Raw genomic sequence first — 21,490 nt, forward strand, 5'->3', positions numbered from 1 at the left:
GCGGGCCAGATTCGCGTGCAGTTTATAAAACAAATGCTTTCGCAGTATCTTCCTATCACTGCCAAGTTAACTTTTGACATAACTTGTCAAACAGCGCTGGGCACCGAATGTAGCACGATGTTCTTGGCCCGCGGTACCGGATGCAATCTGGTTCACACCCTTGCTGGGCATGAACCAGATGAGCATATTTAAATAAGCCAGAGTCTTCCAAATCCTGGGATTCTCCTCCCCCGCCAGGACAGCGTGAGGCCGGCAGAAATCATTAGTGGTCTCCATCACCGGAGACCAGACGGAATGACCATGTCAATGGAAAGGCAAGTCAAAGTTAACAACTGCCAGATGTCTTCTGAAGTAAATAAGCTGTGGCTGAGTAAGCAGAAGCCTAATGACAGCAGTTAGTAGCAGAAGTGGAAAAAAGTCCGATTATAGGTAGTTGGACTAACATTGGACAAAGAATTGTCCATTTGTGATGGTAGAATGTTACAGCTGCAAGAAGATATTCACTTGTGCTGCCATAACCTCCAGGGCTCTGTTGACTTTGTTGACTGGCGTAGACACGATGGGCCAAATGGCCTCCCTCTGTGCTTTAAACGTCTATTAATCTATCTATGAAGAAGAGTCATTTTGCCAAGGCATGATGAAAGAATGTAAATGGAGAAAATCCTGGCTGGAGGAAATGGCAGCTGATGCATTTGGTTGTCGAACAGCATCAGGTCAATGTGAATTTACTGAGACCCCTACGATCTGAAGCACAAAGATGTCCAGAGGAAATTCACAAGGCATCGTAGTCCCAAGTAGCGTTGGATGTAACTCCAGTAAATGCAGGGCATCAGTCAGCGTGATTCCTGAATCACTGCACCATCAAAGATTAAGTGAGCATCAGCTGGAGAAATCACGCGTAGAATTACAAAGATATAGAGGAAAGAAAATCCCTATAATGGGAAGTGTATCCGTGTCGGTCATGTGTAAAGTGTCAGTCATGTGTAAAGTGTCGGAGCAACGTGTAAAGTTTTTTTTTTTGTTATACACTTCGAGGCAGCAGGGCTAACCCACTACGCCACCGTGCTGCCCTAGCAATGTGTAAAGTTGCCCATATTGTGGCAAAGGGGGAAAAAACAGCCTTGTTAGGAAGAAACTGGTTAACAGCACTTAGCGGGGAGATGGTGGCATAATGGTAATGTTATTGGATTACTACTCCAGAGGCCCAGGTTAATGGTCTGGAGGACATGGGTTAAAATCCGACCATGGCAGCTGGTGGAATTTAAAATTTCAGTGAATAAAATCTGGAATTTTAAAAATATCCTTAGTACTGGTGAGCATGAAACCATCATTGATTGTTGTAAAAACGCATCTGGTTCACGAATCTCCTTTTGGGAAGGAAATTTGCCGTCCTTACCTGGCCTGGCCCACATGTGATTCCAGATCCACAGTAACCCAGTTGGCTCTTATCTGCCCTCTTGTGTAGTTGCATGGCAAACCACTCAGTTCAAGAGCAATTTAGGGATGGTGAACAGATGCTGGCTTTGCCACCAATGTTAAATTTTTCGGGTAAAGCAAAATTCGCAACGCAAGATGACATGATCGGCAAGTACCGCCCAGTGGCCAACTAGAGTGTAGCAGAGGCTGCCCCATAGCTTTTTGAAGAATTTGAAAGGCAGCAGCAATTCAATGTGATGGATAGCTCTTGGAAGGGGGCTGAATCAGACAACAACTAACAAAACTCTAGATATTTTGCCTCGTTTGTTTGCTGCTTATGGATTCCCAGAAGAAATTGTGTCCCACAATGGACCTCAGTTTTATTCAGAAGAGTTTGCAAAATTCATGAGAATGAACAGAGTAAAACACACTAGAGTTCCACCCTATCATCCCACTTAAAATGGAGCAACAGACTGCACAGTACAAATGATAAAACACGTTCTTGTTAAAGAAATGCTAGATACAAATTGGAAGAAACTTCAGTTGTCATTGAATCACAAAGTAGTGATTTTTTGTTCATTTATTGTAACATACCTCACACGACTACTGGCAGAATGCCAGCTGAATTGTTTCTTCGAAGACAGCCTGGGACAAGGTCTTTATTGCTGAAACGAGGATCGGCAGAAGAAAAGCAATCCTCACCACTTTCCTTCCCACCTATTTTCGTGTCATCCGCAAACTTGGCAATAATATATTTATTTCCCTCATCCAAGTCATTAATACATGTTGTAAATAATTGTGACCCCCAGCGCTGATCCCTGTGGCACTCCACTAGTTACAGTTAACATCCTGAAAATGCCCCTTCTATCCCAATTCTGTCTTCTATCAGTTAACCAATCTTCTATCCATGCTAATATATTACCCCCAACACCATGGGCTCTTATTAAGTAGCCTTTTGTGCAATACCTCATCAAACGCTTTTTGGAAATCCAAGTATATCACTGTTGCTTCACAGCGCCAGGGTCCCAGGTTCAATTCCTGGCTTGGGTCACTGTCTGTGCGGTGTCTGCACGTTCTCCCCGTGTCTGCGTGGGATTCCTCCGGGTGCTCCGGTTTCCTCCCACAAGTCCCGAAAGACGTGCTTGTTAGGTGAATTGGGCATTCTGAATTCTCCCTCTGTGAACCCGAACAGGCGCTGGAGTGTGGCGACTAGGGGATTTTCACAGTAACTTCATTGCCTACTTGTGTCAATAAAGATTATTATTATTATTATCCACTGGTTCCCCTTTATCTATCCTGCTTGTTACCACCCCAAAGAATTCTAATAAATTTGACAGGTATGATTTCCTCTTCATGAAGCCATGCTGACTCTACTTGATTGTATTATATATTTCTAAATATTCTGCTAATCGTAGGCCGAAGGGCCTGTACTGTGCTGTACTGTTCTATGTTCTATATCTTAGATTGGGATAAGTGGTCGCACAACATCGTGGGCCGAAGAGCCTTTACTGTGCTGTACTGTTCTATGTTCTATGACAGCCCTTAAAGTGGCTACCATTTTCCCAATGATGAATGTTAAGCTAACTGGCCTTAGTCACCTGTTTTTGTCTCCCTCCCTTTATGAATAAGGGTTTTAACATTGGTCGTTTTCCAATCCTCTGGTACTTTTCCAAAATTTAACGATTCCTGGAAGATTACTACCAGTGCATCCACTATCTATGTAGCTACTTCCTTTAATATCCTAGGATGCAACCCATCAAGTCCAGGGGACCTATTGGCCTTTAGCCCCATTGGTTTCCCTAGTACTTTTTCTCTAGTGATAGTTATTGTATTTATTTCCTCCCCCTTTTTGCCCCTTGATTATTGAGCATTTTTGGAATGCTATTTGTCTTCCACCATGAAGACTGATGCAAGGTAATTATTTAATTTCCCTGCCATTTCCTGGTTCTCCAATATTATTTCCCCAGTCTCATTCTCTAAGAGGCCTATGTTCACTTTGCTCTCTCCATTTTCCTTTTTATATATTTACAGAAGCTCTTACTGTCCACTTTTATATTACTTGCTAGTTTCCCCTCATAGTTTATCTTCTTCCTCTTTATTAATTTTTTGGTCATCCTTTGGTGGTTTTAAAACTTTCTCAATCCTCTGGATTACCACTAATCTTTGCCACATTGTATGCTTTTTCCTTCAGTTCAATACTATCCTTAACTTCTTGGTTAACCATGGTCGATTTATTCTCTTCCTAGAATCCTTCTTCCTCACTGCGATATCTTTGTTGTGATGTCATGAACTATTTCCATAAATGTCTGCCATTGCTGATCAGCTGTCCATATATAGTTAAATCGGAATAAACTAGTTTTAAGTTGGGTACTTTTGAACTCCATGTGCTGTGCATTATCCCTTTTCTGTCCTGTACATATTGTATAATATATATTAAAACTTCAAAAAATGTACACCTTATATTCAGGTGTTAACATCTTTGATGAGGGTGGCATGGCGGCACAGTGGTTAGCACTGGTGCCTACAGCACTGAGTACCCGGGTTCGATCCCGGACCCGGGTCACTGTCTATGTGGAGTTTGCACATTCTCCCCGTGTCTGCCTGGGTTTCACCCCACAACTCAAAGATGTGCAGGTTAGGTGGATTGGCCACTCTAAATTGCCCCTTAATTGGAAAAAAATAATTGGGTACTCTAAATTTGTAAGAAAAAAAAACATCTTTAATGTTACTAGTTAGTTTAAACGGCTTATTCCAGCAACTTATCCTGTCCAAACAAAAATGCAATGCATATGTCAATAAACAATACACTTTTATTTGTTTGTTTTGAGTCTTGTTGATTTGGAGGATTTTAATTTTTTGAAATCATTTAAGAGCAATTTATAGCTAAAACACTCCAGCATAAATATGCAAATGCAAGCATTATATTAACAAAGAACAAAGAACAAGGAACAATACAGCACAGGAACAGGCCCTTCGGCCCTCCAAGCCTGTGCCGGTCATGATACCACCCTTGGCCAAAACCCTCAGCACTTCTTAGTGCCATATCCCTCTATGCCCATCCTATCAATGTATTTGTTGAGATGCCTTTTGAACGTCGTTAATGTATCTGCTTCCACAACCTCCCTTGGCAGCGCGTTCCAGGCACTCACCCACCCTCTGTGTAAAAAAACCTGCCTCGCACATCTCCTCTAAACTTTGCCCCACAAACCTTAAACCTATGCCTCCTGGTGACTGACCCCTCCACCCTGGGAAAGAGTGCTTGCCCATCCACTCTATCCATGTCCCTCATAATCTTGTAGACCTCTATCAGGTCACCCCTCAACCTCCGTCTTTCTAATGAAAACAGTCTGAGTCTATTCAGCCTCTCTGCATAGCTAACACCCTCCAGTCCAGGCAACATCCTTGTAAACCTGCTCTGCACTCTCTCCAAAGCCTCCAAATCCTTCTGGTAGTGTGGTGACCAGAATTGTGCGCAATATTCCAAGTGCGGCCTTACCAAGGTTCTATAAAACTGTAGCATGACTTGCCAGTTTTTATACTCGATGCCCCATCCAATGAAGACAAGCATTCCATATGCTTTCTTATCTACCTTGTCCACTTGTGTTGCCACTTTCAAAGATTAATGGACCTGTACGCCCAGATCTCTCTGACTTTCTATATTCCTCAGAGTTTTGCCATTTACTGTATATTGTCCCTCTATGTTAGACCTACCAAATTGCATTACCACACACTTGCCCGGATTAAACTACATTTGCCATTTCTCTTCCCAGGTCTACAACCTATCTTTGTCCTGCTGTATCCTCTGACAATCCTCAACACTATCTGCCACTCTACCAACCTTGGTGTCATCCGCAAACTTACTCATCAGACCAGCTACATTTCCCTCCAAATCATTTATGTATACTACAAACAACAGAGGCCCCAGCACCGATCCCCGTGGAACTAGTTACAATCTTCCATTCAGAAAAATACCGTTCTACTGCTACCCTTTGCCTTCTGTGACCGAGCCAGTTCGGTATCCAACTTGCCACCTCACCTCCAATTGTGACTTCACCTTTTGTACCAGTCTGCCATGAGGCACCTTGTCAAAGGCTTTACTGAAGTCTATGTAAACAACGTCCACTGCCCTCCCCTCATCAATCATCTTTGTCACCTCCTCAAAAAACTTAATAAAGTTAGTGAGGCACGACCTCCCCTTCCAAAACCATGCTGTCAATCGCTTATGTGTCCATTTGTTTCCAAATGGGTATAAATCCTGTCCCTGAGAATTCTCTCCAATAATTTACCTACTGCCGATGTGAGGCTCACCGGCCTATAGTTTCCTGGATTATCCCTGCTACCTTTCTTAAACAGCGGTACCACATTAGCTATTCTCCAGTCCTCTGGGATCTCACCTATAGCCAATGGGGATACAAAGATGTCAGTCAAGGTCCCAGCAATCTCCTCCCTTGCTTCCCTCAGTATTCTGGGGTAAATATCATCCAGTCTAGGAGAGTTATCTACCTTAATGTCTTTTAAAACACCCAATACGTCCTCATGTCAACATGACCCAGACTATCCACACACCCTACCCGAGAATAATCTTCCACAAAGTCCTTTCGTTGGTGAACACTGATGCAAAGTATTCATTTAGTAATTTAGTACCTCGCCCGTTTCCTCTGGCTCAACACATAGATTCCCCCCACTGTCCTGAAGTGCTACAATCTTTTCCCTGGCCACCCTCTTGCTTTTTACATATGAATAAAAAGCTTTGGGATTCACCTTAATCCTAATTGCCAAGGAATTTTCATGACCCCCTCCTAGCCCCCCTAATTTCCCGCTTAAGTACCTTCCTACTTTCTTTATACTCCTCAAGGATTTTGACTATCCCCACCCTTCCAGACCGTAAAAAGGCCTCCCTTTTCTTTTTCACGAGGTTCACAATATATTATTGAAAAGGTTGAGTGTCTTTCTTACTTGCAGAGAAGGGAGAACATTTGTGGTGCCGCTAGCCATGGAACAAGTGCATGAGCTGTAGTAAACATAGAGAAAATATAGAAAAAGCCCCAAAACAGAGACTGCTGTCTATTAAGTGAATTTATAATAAGTATCCTGTCATGCCTTTCATGTCTGCCAAAAGCCTAATGTAATCTTAGAGGTCAGATTCTGTTATTGAAGAATATTTGATATATAAAAATATAATACAGTGTTGAAATAATCTATTAAAATATTTATATATAATGTGATTCTTCATATTGCTTGTCATTAAGTAATATATTACTCAATTTATTTCCCTTAACAGCTAGACCAGATCCAAAAACATTCTTGGTATATGTAAGTACAACTATTAGTTTGAATATATTTATTAGCATCTTTATTTGCTCCTATCTCTGTTTCCCCTTCTGGCAAATTCAACCTGTTTGTCTTTTGCAATCTCTCACTATTCATGTGTGACAATGCCAGCATATGGAAGCCTAATGGAAGAAAGTAGCTTGGCAGACTCTGAACTTGAAACATGGGTTTCCATCCTTTGTGATTTTAATTTATTCTTGAATGTTTTTGATGCATAACAATCGCATCTCAAAATGATTAAACAAAGAAAATGCAGCTTTCCTCGTGGCTTAGTAAATTAAGATCAAAGCCCAATGTAGAACTGAGCCATGATAGACTCGCAGGATCCCAGTCTATATATTCCAGGTCTGTGCTTCCCTGGCCATTCTCAGTCAAGGTAGCGATTTACGTGCTGTAACTGACCACAGCCCAGGGGAAAACACAGTTAGATTTTTTGCCTTTAGTTATTCCAATTAGGTAGGTGAGGACTGGACTGAGCTTGGATCTTGTGCCAGTTACAGTCTAATAGAACTGCTGATATTCATTGCCTAGGCTCATGTGGAATTATACCCATATCCAAGCACCAGTTAGAGGGGAAACAAAGCAAACAAAATATTTTGTTAAAATACAATATCTTCTTCTTCGGCAAAGAGTATGATTGCCTACATAAGAAACTCTGTGTTACTAGTCATGGGTTCTTGCACGGTTGATGACCCCAATCCTAGAGCCAATCTTCGACCGCATACGTGGCAGGTATATCCGGGAGGTGGAATCAGTCTTTAGACTCTATATCACTGGTATTCCTTTCTGAGGCTCCTTTTCCAGGCCTCTTTTCCTTTTCCTCTTGCCATTGTGTCCCTTCAATCAGGTGGTTCTTCCAAGAGATGTCTTCTGAGCAAGGGTCTCCCAGGCATTGAATTTCTTGAGGTAAGCCTTCAGGGTATCTTTCAAGGGCTTCCTTTGTCTTCCTCTTGTTCGGAAACCTTCCTTGAGCTGGGCGAAGAAGATTTGCTTTGGCAGTCGGGACTCTGACATGGCCGGCCCAGCAAAATTTGTTTTGGGTGATGATGGCCTCAATGCTGGTGCTCTTGGCTCCTTCAAGGACACTGATGTTAGTAAGTCTGTCCTCCCAATTGATGCGGAGAATCCCTCTCAGACAGCGCTGATGGTATCTCTCCAGGGCCTTGAGGTGGGCTCCAGTGAGGTGATTTTATTGTGTCCTTTTAATTTTTAATTTTCTCTTCCCATGCTGCTCACTGGTTGAGCGGATGATCAATCCCTGCTTGTGCTATTACCAATGCCTGTGCCTTTTTAACTATGTTAAGACATTTCGGAAAGTGGTCTAGGACAGTGGTTCCCAATCTTTTATATGTCCTGGCACACCTTTATGTTGTAAAAACTTTTGAGGTGCATCTACTTTCTCCAACTGAAATGTGCTCTCGCAAAACCTTTTATCTTTAAAACCTCCTAATAACATGTCAAGCCACCATTTAATACAATTTTCATTAGTTTAAGAAATTTACAACAAAAGCCTTCTCACCATTTGCATGTCAAATGCAATGGCCGCGATCTATCGGCCTTGATGAGGCCTCGCCACGATCTCGCGGGGTGGCGCGATATGGCTCCTGCCCACAATGGGTGGAATCCAGATTTGCATATTCAAGCAAAAGTTAGGTTAAATCACCGCCAGTCAACTCCCCCCTCAAAGGGGAAGGAAAACAGCCTAGGGTCACTTGGGACTGTGGCGACTTTGCTTTACTTTAGTTAACCCAGCACCAATGTCATTTAGCACCACCCCGTATAACAGTAAAGACAAATTATTCACCGTCACCATTCCTCTCACGTCTGAATACCTGATGAATGACTCACCACATTTCGTTTGTGTCTCCATTGCGACACTTTGAGTCAAATATCAACTAAGACCACTCATTTTTAACTGGGGAGACCATTTTTCTTTCAAATCAAACAAAAATTTTTGTAAATTAAAGAACCAACCGGAGGCCTCCGTGAGTGAGAGCATTTTGTTCACCTCTGGATTTAATGTGACAGCAGATAGAAAGATCCCATTCTCCCCAAGATCCCATTCTCCACAAGATCCCATTCACCCCAAGATCCCATTCTCCATAAGATCCCATTCTCCCCGCCTGCTGATGGCTCCGTTGAAACTATCAGTTTGGAGTGTGCACCCCACAACACAATCATCTGGTAATGATTGTCCCTCTCATTCGGAGGTCACACTGCTGCCGTTTCTGCTGGAGTTAGGGGACGGATTTGGTGGATCTGAGCAAATGGGGGAGTTTTACCTGGCAAGGGAGAATCTAATTCCCAGGAGGGACTTTACCACCTCAAGGAGCACATTGTTTTGCCTCAAAGAAATCAATGATTTTTTTTTTTAAAAAACAGTTAAGTGAAGAAAATAATTCTCCTAATGCAGTTTATTTTATGGAGCTGGAATTTTGGGATTTTATGTTTTTACAGCGGGGGTAAGAATGAACCCGAACCAGAGCAGCCTGTTCCAAGAAAGGTGCAGATACGTTCACTTCCCTCGCTGGAGGACATCGATCCTGACGTCCTGGACAGCATGCACTCGTTAGGTTGTTTTAGAGATAAGAACAAACTCATGCAAGATTTGGTATCAGACGAGTAAGTTTTATTTCCCTCTTGTTAATGATGTTCACATATTGTGCTAATTTTCCATTTGTAACATTTAATTGCCATTGTCTGTCATTAATTGTGGGATTCTTCCAAATGTTTGTTTCCATATCCCACCAGAACTGTTATTAGTTATAGACTTGCACCGACAGCTGTTGAATGGAAGGATAAGGTTTAGATGTGTAACTTGTCTCTTGTTATACATTGAAGGGAATCGATGTGGGAAAAAAAATCCCCACATCCAGTGCAATGTTTCCCGTGAATGTGTTGCGAAGTTTGCTAGTTTCATTACCCTAACCAATTATTTGATTTGATTTATTGTAACATGTAGCGAAGTACAGTGAAAAGTATTTTTCTGTGGCTGAGGGAATGTACACAGTACGTACATAGTAGACAAAAAGAATAATCAACAGAGTACATTGACAACTGATACATCGACAAACAGTGATTGGTTACAGTGCGGAACAAGGGGCCAACAAAGCAAATACATGAGCAAGAGCAGCACAGGGGTTTGTGAATAGTGTTCTTACAGGGAACAGATCAGTCCGAGGGGAAGTCATTGAGGAGTCTTGTAGCTGTGGGGAAGAAGCTGTTCCTATGTCTGGATGTGCGGGTCTTCAGACTTATTAATAATAAGAAGAACCTTTTATTATCACAAGTATGAAGTTACTGTGAAAAGCCCCTAGTCCCCACATTCCGGCGCCTGTTCAGGTAAGCTGGTACGGGAATTGAACCCGCACTGCTGGCCTTGTTCTGCATAACAAACCAACTGTCTAGCCCACTGAGCTAAACCAGACTTCTGTACCTCCTGCCTGATGGACGGGTCTGGAAGAAGGCAATGCCTGGGTGGGAGGGGTCTCTGATAATGCTGATAATGGTGTTAAATTAAAGGGGTATTAAAGAGGTATTGACACGTGAACGCTTGGAAGAGAATTTCTACAATTATCTCAGTCTAAGAAATGACCAGGTAGTTATTTTTGTTGAGATGTACTGGTGGCACAGGGTCAGTGCACTATACGTTCGAGTACAGATCCGTGAATTTCTAGCCTGAGGTTTCAATTGCTCTTGGACCTCCTTCTTCCCACCACCCATCGACTTCCATTTATGTATACCACCAGAAAGCTGGTGTTATTCCTTCATATCAGGGTGGATTTGGACTGTAGAGTCTACAGTTTGCAGAATAAGAAAGAACCGGATTTGTACAAGCACCAGGTATCAGATCTCAGGGAAGAAGAAAGTGTTCAATCTCAGCCATGTCTTTGCATTGATCAGTCAGGAACGAAATGACTTCTAACAGTGAACACACAGCCTCCACTAGGCGCAAAACCATCACAGATCTGTTTATAAATCCCAGATCTGTGTGACTCGGGGAAAACGTAATAAAATTATGATTTCACTTGCTGCAGCTGTGAAATCAAAAATCAAAAGTCATTGGCCTGTATTGTTAGTGTTATTTAATATACCTACAGATTTCTCAGGCTTGAAATATTCAATTTTCCAGTTCTTTTGGCACAGTCCCACTCCTCTGCCACCTGAACATGGAAGCATGTGTTTAAAACGTAAAAGTGTCCTGCCCTATAAGGGAAGCACACTGCTCAAGTATAAAAATACGCTTCCAATTTTAAAACCTCCACATAGTTAACATGAAATGTTATTCCAAATGAATTAGAGATAATCTCGGACCATTGTGGAGAACCAACAAGCAGTGCTCAAAACATTTCAATTTATCGCCTCAAGCATGGAGCAATTAACAGCCAGAATGGTGACCTGCAGTGCTCCCTGTTGTACCTGTTCAATGGCAGGTTATTTCACTGTTTCAAATTTCACTCTGAGTGCGTGACTGCATTTTAAATCATTTCTATTTTGTGACTCAACTTGTAAAGGTTATCTTCTTGCTAAATATGGCAATTTGGGGAAAGAATAATAAATTGATTTTAGCAGTGGGCGCACAGATTGCCAAGTGTGTCCATCTGCTCTCATCTTGGGCATTCGTGAAGTATGCGTATGGACTGCCAGACAGCTCTTCCAGCACACAGTTAAATTGCTATGGTTCAATTGAAGAAAGAAAATTGGAGAGAATCTGGGTAATGTTTCGCACATTACTAGCAGCTGGTCTCTGAAGACGGGACGCAGTGGTTATGATCTGCAGTTGTTAAACTCAATGAAGAGGCTGAAAGGCTTTAAGTTACCTCATAAAAGATGAGGTGCTGTTCCTCGAGCTTGCATTGAACGTCTTTCGAAGGGGGCAAGGCCAGAGAGACCAGAGGAAGGGGCGGTTAGTGAATGGAAGTTGCAATGGAACATATGCTTGTAGACTGAATGGAGGTGTTCAGCAAAGTAATGACTCTGTTAAGAGAAGATCACATTGTGAGAATGGCATACAGTATAAAAGATGAAGGAAGTACAATCGAGTGAATCATTATTTCACCTGGCAGAAGTGTTTTGGGCCTGGACAGTGGAAACAGAAGAGGTGAAAGAGCAGAGGTTGGATCTCCCGTGCTCAAACAGGATGGTGTCATGGGAAAACGCAGTAGGTGTTGTCATGAAGAAGGAGTGTGTCAGGATGTCCCATAGAGAATGGTCCTTTCGGAATGCTGTAAGGGAGTGGCTCAAACAGTTTGTGTTCATCTACCTCAGATGGTACCAAGTATATAGCTTTATGGAGGCTAAAGCATAATCCTTAATGGCTTTTAAAAGTTGTGCTTAAATATTGAAAAAGAAACATTTAAAAAATCATAAGAATGGATCTAAACAGCTCTAATGGAGAGTCAACATGGACAAAATGTCTGATTGGCCGCCTTCTCAGTTAATTCTAGATTCTTTGCAGTCTATTATGGTAATCGTACTAAGCAATAATACTACAGTTTTGGATCGCCTCAAAACCAAATATCGAGGGTGAGATTCTCCAATAATGGGGCTATGTCCCCACGCCAGTACCAAAATGCGGGCGTTTCACTCTGGACTTTCCTTAAGAATGCCTCTCACAGCTCTGGCCCTGCACCTCTGGTCGGGAGTCCGCGCATTCGCGGCCACGCTGTGCGCGATGGCGGATCCGGACCGTGGAGCGGCACCAAAAATGTAGGAGCCCCGAGATCGCGCGCGCCCACGGATCGGTGCTGCCAGTTCGCCACCCCCCCCCCCCCCCCCCCCCCCGGCCAATTGTGAGGCCCCCCACACCCCACCAGGGCAGCCGTTCCTGACAGGCAAAATGTGGTTAGAACCACGCGGTCGGGAACTCGGCCAGTTGTCCCCGGAGAATCGCCGCGGGGGCCCCCTACCCGCGTTGCGTAGACCGCACGTGCGCGATTCGCGGCGATACTCTGAGGACCAGAGAATCGCGGGAGCGGCATCACGCCAGATTTCGGCGTCAACGCCCATTCTCCGCCCCCGCGCCGTTCGCGATTTTGACTCGCCGAATCCCGCCCAAGCAGTATGAAAATCATATTATAATCTCCCTCCCTCATCCTTCCCAGTGTTATTTTTAAATTGTCTTAGCATTGTGCCAGTTGGGCCGGTATTCTTTTTAAAAATAAATTTAGAGTACCCAATTCTTTATTTCCAATTTAAGGGGCAATTTAGTGTGACCAATTCACCTACCCTGCACATCTTTGGGTTGTTGGGATGAGACCCACGCAGACAAAGGGAGAATGTGCAAACGCCACACAGACAGTGACCTGGGGCGGGGACTGAACCCGCGTTCTCGGCACCATGAAGTAACAGTGCTACCACTGCACCACTGTGCTGCCCCAGGGCTGGTATTCAATGTGTGAGCTGCACACAGCCTTCAGCAACCCCAGTGTCAACTTACTGGACTCCTTCAGGTCAAATGGCTGCCAGTGAACCAAGAAATCCGCCACATATTTTACTTGCAATATCTGACATATTATGTCCTAGTCCCTGAGCAATCAGATTGAGAAATTTTGCAGTTGATTTTAAATAGCCTATCTATTGGAAATAGCCTGGGGAGGGGATAGCTAAACTGTTTCTCAGGCATTGTGTGGCTATAGAGCAATGCAAATTGGACGGTTTACTAATTGTCTTCTACAGCCATCCTTTGACAATCCAGGAATGATGGAAAGGTTGGATCAGCGTCATAGAAAGAATGGATGTTGATAGCACACACTTATTGATTTTCTTTTATATAAATTTAGAGTACCCAATTATTTTTTTCTCCAATTAAGGGGCAATTTAGCACAAGGGGCTGGTTTAGCTCCGGGCTAAATCGCTGGCTTTGAAAGCAGACCAAGGCAGGCCAGCAGCACGGTTCAATTATCCTACCAGCCTCCCCGAACAGGCGCCGGAATGTGGCGACTAGGGGCTTTTCACAGTAACTCCATTTGAAGCCTACTTGTGACAATAAGCGATTTTCATTTCATTTCAATTTAGCGTGGCCAATCCACCTAACTTGCACATTTTGGGGTTTGGGGGGTGAAACCCATGCAGACACGGGGAGAATGTGCAAGCTCCACATAGACAGTGGCTCAGGGCCGGGATTCGAACCCAGGTGAGGCTAGTGAGGCTAGAAATAGGAAGATAGAGCAGATAAACACGTGGCTAAATAGCTGATGTAGGAGGGAGGGTTTCCATTATCTGGACCACTGGGAGCTCTTCCGGGGCAGGTGTGACCTGTATAAGAAGGACGGGTTGCATCTAAACCGGAGAGGCATAAATATCCTGGCCGCGAGGTTTGCTAGTGTCACACGGGAGGGTTTAAACTAGTATGGCAGGGGGGTGGGCATGGGAGCAATAGGTCAGAAGGTGAGAGCATTGAGGGAGAACTAGGGAATAGGGACAGTGTGGCTCTGAGGCAGAGCAGACGGGGAAAGGTTGCTGAACACAGCGGGTCTGGTGGCCTGAAGTGCATATGTTTTAATGCAAGGAGCATTATGGGTAAGGCAGATGAACTTAGAGCTTGGATTAGTACTTGGAACTATGATGTTGTTGCTATTACAGAGACCTGGTTGAGGGAAGGGCAGGATTGGCAGCTAAACGTTCCAGGATTTAGATGTTTAAGGCGGGATAGAGGGGGATGTAAAAGGGGAGGCGGAGTTGCGCTACTTGTTCGGGAGAATATCACAGCTGTACTGCGAGAGGACACCTCAGAGGGCAGTGAGGCTATATGGGTAGAGATCAGGAATAAGAAGGGTGCAGTCACAATGTTGGGGGTATACTACAGGCCTCCCAACAGCCAGCGGGAGATAGAGGAGCAGATAGGTAGACAGATTTTGGAAAAGAGTAAAAACAACAGGGTTGTGGTGATGGGAGACTTCAACTTCCCCAATATTGACTGGGACTCACTTAGTGCCAGGGGCTTAGATGGGGCGGAGTTTGTAAGGAGCATCCAGGAGGGCTTCTTAAAACAATATGTAGACAGTCCAACTAGGGAAGGGGCGGTACTGGACCTGGTATTGGGGAATGAGCCCGGCCAGGTGGTAGATGTTTCAGTAGGGGAGCATTTCGGTAACAGTGACCACAATTCAGTAAGTTTTAAAGTACTGGTGGACAAGGATAAGAGTGGTCCGAGGATGAATGTGCTAAATTGGGGGAAGGCTAATTATAACAATATTAGGCGGGAACTGAAGAACATAGATTGGGGGCGGATGTTTGAGGGCAAATCAACATCTGACATGTGGGAGGCTTTCAAGTGGCAGTTGAAAGGAATACAGGACCGGCATGTTCCTGTGAGGAAGAAAGATAAATACGGCAATTTTCGGGAACTTTGGATGACGAGTGATATTGTAGGCCTCGTCAAAAAGAAAAAGGAGGCATTTGTCAGGGCTAAAAGCCTGGGAACAGACGAAGCCTGCGTGGAATATAAGGAAAGTAGGAAGGAACTTAAGCAAGGAGTCAGGAGGGCTAGAAGGGGTCACGAAAAGTCATTGGCAAATAGGGTTAAGGAAAATCCCAAGGCTTTTTACACGTACATAAAAAGCAAGAGGGTAGCCAGGGAAAGGGTTGGCCCACTGAAGGATAGGCAAGGGAATCTATGTGTGGAGCCAGAGGAAATGGGCGAGGTACTAAATGAATACTTTGCATCAGTATTCACCAAAGAGAAGGAATTGGTAGATGTTGAGTCTGGAGAAGGGGGTGTAGATAGCCTGGGTCACATTGTGATCCAAAAAGACGAGGTGTTGGGTGTCTTAAAAAATATTAAGGTAGATAAGTCCCCAGGGCCTGATGGGATCTACCCCAGAATACTGAAGGAGGCTGGAGAGGAAATTGCTGAGGCCTTGACAGAAATCTTTGGATCCTCGCTGTCTTCAGGGGATGTCCCGGAGGACTGGAGAATAGCCAATGTTGTTCCTCTGTTTAAGAAGGGTAGCAAGGATAATCCCGGGAACTACAGGCCGGTGAGCCTTACTTCACTGGTAGGGAAATTACTGGAGAGAATTCTTCGAGACAGGATCTACTCCCATTTGGAAGCAAATGGACGTATTAGTGAGAGGCAGCATGGTTTTGTGAAGGGGAGGTCGTGTCTCACTAACTTGATAGAGTTTTTCGAGGAGGTCACTAAGATGATTGATGCAGGTAGGGCAGTAGATGTTGTCTATATGGACTTCAGTAAGGCCTTTGACAAGGTCCCTCATGGTAGACTAGTACAAAAGGTGAAGTCACACGGGATCAGGGGTGAGCTGGCAAGGTGGATACAGAACTGGCTAGGCCATAGAAGGCAGAGAGTAGCAATGGAGGGATGCTTTTCTAATTGGAGGGCTGTGACCAGTGGTGTTCCACAGGGATCAGTGCTGGGACCTTTGCTCTTTGTAGTATATATAAATGATTTGGAGGAAAATGTAACTGGTCTGATTAGTAAGTTTGCAGACGACACAAAGGTTGGTGGAATTGCGGATAGCGATGAGGACTGTCGGAGGATACAGCAGGATTTAGATTGTCTGGAGACTTGGGCGGAGAGATGGCAGATGGAGTTTAATCCGGACAAATGTGAGGTAATGCATTTTGGAAGGTCTAATGCAGGTAGGGAATATACAGTGAATGGTAGAACCCTCAAGAGTATTGAAAGTCAAAGAGATCTAGGAGTACAGGTCCACAGGTCATTGAAAGGGGCAACACAGGTGGAGAAGGTAGTCAAGAAGGCATACGGCATGCTTGCCTTCATTGGTCGGGGCATTGAGTATAAGAATTGGCAAGTCATGTTGCAGCTGTATAGAACCTTAGTTAGGCCACACTTGGAGTATAGTGTTCAATTCTGGTCGCCACACTACCAGAAGAATGTGGAGGCTTTAGAGAGGGTGCAGAAGAGATTTACCAGAATGTTGCCTGGTATGGAGGGCATTAGCTATGAGGAGCGATTGAATAAACTCGGTTTGTTCTCACTGGAACGAAGGAGGTTGAGGGGAGACCTGATAGAGGTATACAAAATTATGAGGGGCATAGACAGAGTGGATAGTCAGAGGCTTTTCCCCAGGGTAGAGGGGTCAATTACTAGGGGGCATAGGTTTAAGGTGAGAGGGGCAAGGTTTAGAGTAGATGTACGAGGCAAGTTTTTTACGCAGAGGGTAGTGGGTGCCTGGAACCCGCTACCGGAGGAGGTAGTGCAAGCAGGGACGATAGTGACATTTAAGGGGCATCTTGACAAATATATGAATAGGATGGGAATAGAAGGATACGGACCCAGGAAGTGTAGAAGATTGTAGTTTATTCGGGCAGCATGGTCGGCACGGGCTTGGAGGGCCGAAGGACCTGTTCCTGTGCTGTACATTTCTTTGTTCTTTGTTTGTAGGTCCTCAGCGCCATAGGCTGCAGTGCTAACCACTGTGTCACGTGTCGCTGATAGCACACACTTGATCAGCAATGATCATGCAGCAGTTGAACATTGGTGGAGAAGAGGCCCTCATAGAATCTTTACAGAGCAGAACGAGGCCATTCAGCCCATCCAGTTTGCACCGACCCATTGAAAGTGCACCTTACCTACACCCAACTCCCCTGCCCTATCCCCGTAACCCTACCTACCCTGCACAGCCTTGGACACTAAGGGGCAATTTAGCCTGGTCAATCCACCTAACCTGCATACCTTTGGACTGTGGGAGAAAACTGGAGCAGCCGGAGGAAACCCAGGCAGACACGGGGAGAAAGTACAAGCTCCACATAGACAGTGGCTCAAGGCCGGAATTTAACCTGGGTCCCTGGCGCTGTGAGGCAGCAGTGCTAACCACTGTGTCAATGTCAAAAATTGCTGACTCATTTTTCAGTGGCCTGATAGTGACATGAGTACATTTTATTGTGGCCTATGCATGAGGGAAATTGGCCACTGTTGAAATTATTGGGGAGATGTCTCATGCAGGGGCTAGAAGAAGCCTGTGGTGAAAAAGTTACAGGCACAGGGCAAAACATGCAACCCCCCCCCCCGCCCAAACTCCAATGGGTCCAGCAGCCAAGTGGTCCTGCTGCAACAGGCTGTACAACCTATCTGGTCAAGTTCAGCCTCCACATGCACTGGACTCTGTAGGTTTGCAAAGGCCTTCTACACGCAGCCCTGCAGTTAAAATGCAGGCTAGAAGACTTTTGGAATGATGGGACTGATGGGAATGGGAGATTACATTGATTTTCACTGTTTTGACTGCACTCAAACTGGGCAGGTTGTGTTAAAATTGGAACTTCTGCTCAGTGGAGTAAATTAGCAACCACGGTAATTTATAGTGTCTTAAGGCAGCTATTAATGCAGCTATTAATGCAGAAATGTTAGGAACAGACAAATAGAGCAGTCTGCAGAAATACAGAAATATTGGGCGTGGGACTGAACAGCCATGCTGCACCTGAAAGGCAGCGCCCCCACGGTGCAACGTAGCCAGTGGATGCTGGGAGTACCCGCTCCCGATCTACCCAGCTTGCAACGCCAGGTGATGTCGTGGGCAGGATCACTTTTTGACAAATCTGCATATTAGAGCGAGACAGCAAGTCTTACTGGAATATCCAGTTTCCAGAGGCACCTGAGGCGTTGGGATCTATCCCCTTCGCCTTGGGGACCTCGGGCGAGTGCCGTCCAGTACTGGTCTCCACATACAGGGACCAGATGGAACAACACTTGGTGTATCCCAGGGGATTGGAGGCACCCAGGTGCATGCCCTATGGGCAGGGTGGTACCCTGACACTACTGGTGCCACCTGGGCCCAGGTGGCACTGCCCGGTGACAGGGGCATTGCTAGAGTATGAGGTTGACATTTCCAAGGTGCCAAACTGGCATTTTTCATGCAGTGGCGACCGGGCCGGAGATGCCCTACGTGGGTGTTGGGAGGGGGTGTGGGGGGAGCCCGGGGAAGGGCCTCATGGTGAGTTGGGGCTGGGGGTGGGGAGTCGCACCGGGGACCTCGGAGATCGGGACACCATTTAAAAGTGGTGTCGCGAACTCTCGCTACACTAAGGAGTTCTGGCGAGTGGAGATCCTCAATGCAGAGAACAGGGTTATGTGCGGCTTCAGCCGTGTGTTCCCCGCTGAGGTCCCTTATCTAACCTGAGTGCCGTTCATTCGCGTTTTCCTTCTCGCCGCTGCAAGCGCTCCATCACCCCAACACTTTCAGAAGTGGCAATTTCCCTCGTGTTCAGGCCACAAATGTTCCCATTTAGTTAAATTGTATCCATAGTTTTATAATACTGGTAGAATTGAATAAAGACTGTAATTTTGTTATACCAGTAACACAATTGTGCAGGGTTGCTATGATATCAAATGACTGATGCCTACTGATTTGATTTTTTTTCTTGATTTAGAGAAAATCAAGAAAAAATGATCTATTTTCTCCTTCTTGATCGGAAAGAACGGTATCCAAGCCATGAAGATGAAGACTTGCCCCCTCAAAATGATCTAGGTGAGTACAAAGGACATTGTGTGTTTCACACATATAAGCTGAAGAGCTGCATGCAAATCATTGATGTTTCCCATTTCTACAAGACCATGCATTGATCCTAGCCTTTGAGTTCTAAGTATTCAAACAATTCCTTGTGCTTGAGATGCTCCTACTTCATTGGTTGAATGAAGAGTTGTGCGGATCTATTGAGAGCGTTGACAGTCTCCTGTTCAATCCCATGTTTATGATGAATATCCTAATCTCACTGGGGACTATAGTAAAGTGATGTGAATTTACCTCCTTGTCCTTTGGATAGGGAGAGTAAAAGAAATCACTCTGGTTTCCAGCTCCTAATTATCATCTCTTCGACCATTTCGGAAATCTGTGTATGTTTAGTTGTTGAAGTGAGATAAAGATTGTGTTTTGGCGCGATACCCTTCCAGTTGAAAAGCTTGATGACACTCACTGTATAAGTTGGTGTATGAAGAGGTATTCCTTTCAACAGGCTCAGAGGGCTTCTAGTGTCCAGAGTCGATGCTTCCAATAAAGGGTGAGGCCATTCAAAATATATCCCCAAGCCAGCTTATTTTTAAATTCTCCATACAGAAACTATAATCAATCCATCGGTGAATGTTTCCTGGAAACACCAACATTTTCCAAGAATCAGACCAATGGACAAAGAACAGTACAGCACAGGATCAGGCCCTTCGGCTCTCCAAGCCTGTACTGGTCATGATACCACCCTTGGTCATGATACCAACCTTGGCCAAAACCCTCAGCACTTTGTTGTGCCGTACTGGTTCCATGTAAAATGTTTTTCTGTTGAAGGTTGTTTGCGTTTCTGCTGTAACTGCACACATACAAATTTGTTGTCAAATGTAACCCACAGCAATAGAGAGCGCTCATCGCCTTCATAAGTCCAGCAACACCTGGACCAATGGTGGGGGGGGGGGAAAAACGCTTCAATACTAATTGCCGCTCAAAATATTGGTCACTTTAAACAACTTTGATGTTCTGAATGTTTTAGGAAGGAAGTCTAACATGCACAGAATAATTCTAATTACGTTTTTTAATATGCAATTTTTAATTGATTTGGATCTTGAAAGATCCACCTAGAAAAAGAGTAGACTCACCAATGTTAAACCGACATGGCAAACGGCGACCTGAAAGGAAATCGATGGAGGTACTGAGTGTCACCGATGGCGGCTCCCCAGTTCCAGCTCGACGGGCAATTGAAATGGCACAGCACGGCCAGAGGTACAGCGTTGCATTGTGGTGTCAAAACCATGAAATGCTTTTTCACAAACTAATAGAGGGAATGAACTTTGGCTTTCTTTATGCTTACCTCATTAATGGTACGGTGATTATTCTGTTAACTCCACCAAGAATGAAGAATTCCCATGGTGAATCACAGAGCACCGATCTGGTGCTGCCCTTGCATCTATGGTCTTGTACATTGAGACAATGTATGTAAGCGGGTGACAAACCCGAACGCTGATTTTACAGCACAGGGAGTTTTGAGCTTCAGCGTGCCTGAACATGGACAGGCTGAACATTACATGACAAAGAATCAGGGAAGACAGCGTCAAGGGGAGACACTCAATTGTGAATCACAAGAGAGTTGAATGTTCATGCTGCACTTTCAAATCCTAATTTTTTATTTGCCAAATATACATATATTAATCTGCCTGCAACCTTAATTTAATTTAGTGTTAACCTTATTTGAGAAATAGTGGGGCACAGCTGCCAGCAATGAAAACATGTCTCATTAACCTGAATGGGCTAAGGACGTTTACTGATATGCTCAAGATATTTGTTTCTGTAGCTCTCAGTTTTGAAAACAAAAGCTTTCTTTTTTGAACTATATATATATCAAGTTTTAAAATAGCCCCTGTTTAAATTCTTTACCAATGTAATTATGTTTTTTTTTTGTTTTGTTTTACTGTCCCTACTGTAGTAAAAGTATGTTCAGTAAAAGCTTGGATATCACAGATGCCAATCCCAGAATCAACAAAGAAGAAAGGTAGTAAAAGTGTTTCACATGATTTCTCCCTCACTGTGCATAGCTGCATTAGATGCCCTTAAGTGCACATGGTTGTTGGAATAGCTAAGATATCTTCTCTTCTTCCCCTCTCCTCACTCCTTAGAGGTTTCCGTCCCATATCTGAATGGCAAAGAGTTTCTTCTGTTGCACACCATGTCCACAGCCTTGATTGACCTCTGGCTTGGGTAGTTTTCACCTTTCCACCTTTTTTTCTTCCCCAACTTAGTTTATTTTTATTTGTTGAAAGCCTGAACATTTCAAGTGCACATAG

General features: G+C 44.4%; 1 protein-coding gene across 8 annotated transcripts in view; it reads left to right on the forward strand.

Moving 5' to 3' along the window:
* The window catches only part of LOC140384654 (serine/threonine-protein kinase BRSK2-like), a 1,379,643-nt gene that overhangs the window by 1,190,464 nt on the left and 167,689 nt on the right, over positions 1–21,490 (forward strand). For 3 of the 8 annotated variants that reach the window (XM_072466558.1, XM_072466559.1, XM_072466562.1), the window contains exons 9-13: positions 6,698–6,729; positions 9,187–9,369; positions 19,099–19,196; positions 20,282–20,432; positions 21,133–21,198. In XM_072466558.1, coding sequence (XP_072322659.1) covers positions 6,698–6,729; positions 9,187–9,369; positions 19,099–19,196; positions 20,282–20,432; positions 21,133–21,198 — 530 coding nt within the window. The remainder of the gene's footprint in view (positions 1–6,697; positions 6,730–9,186; positions 9,370–19,098; positions 19,197–20,281; positions 20,433–21,132; positions 21,199–21,490) is intronic. The other 5 variants (XM_072466560.1, XM_072466564.1, XM_072466561.1 and 2 more) reach the window with 3 other exon arrangements.

The sequence above is a fragment of the Scyliorhinus torazame genome, chromosome 10, assembly GCF_047496885.1.
Source record: "Scyliorhinus torazame isolate Kashiwa2021f chromosome 10, sScyTor2.1, whole genome shotgun sequence".
Taxonomy (NCBI): domain Eukaryota; kingdom Metazoa; phylum Chordata; class Chondrichthyes; order Carcharhiniformes; family Scyliorhinidae; genus Scyliorhinus; species Scyliorhinus torazame.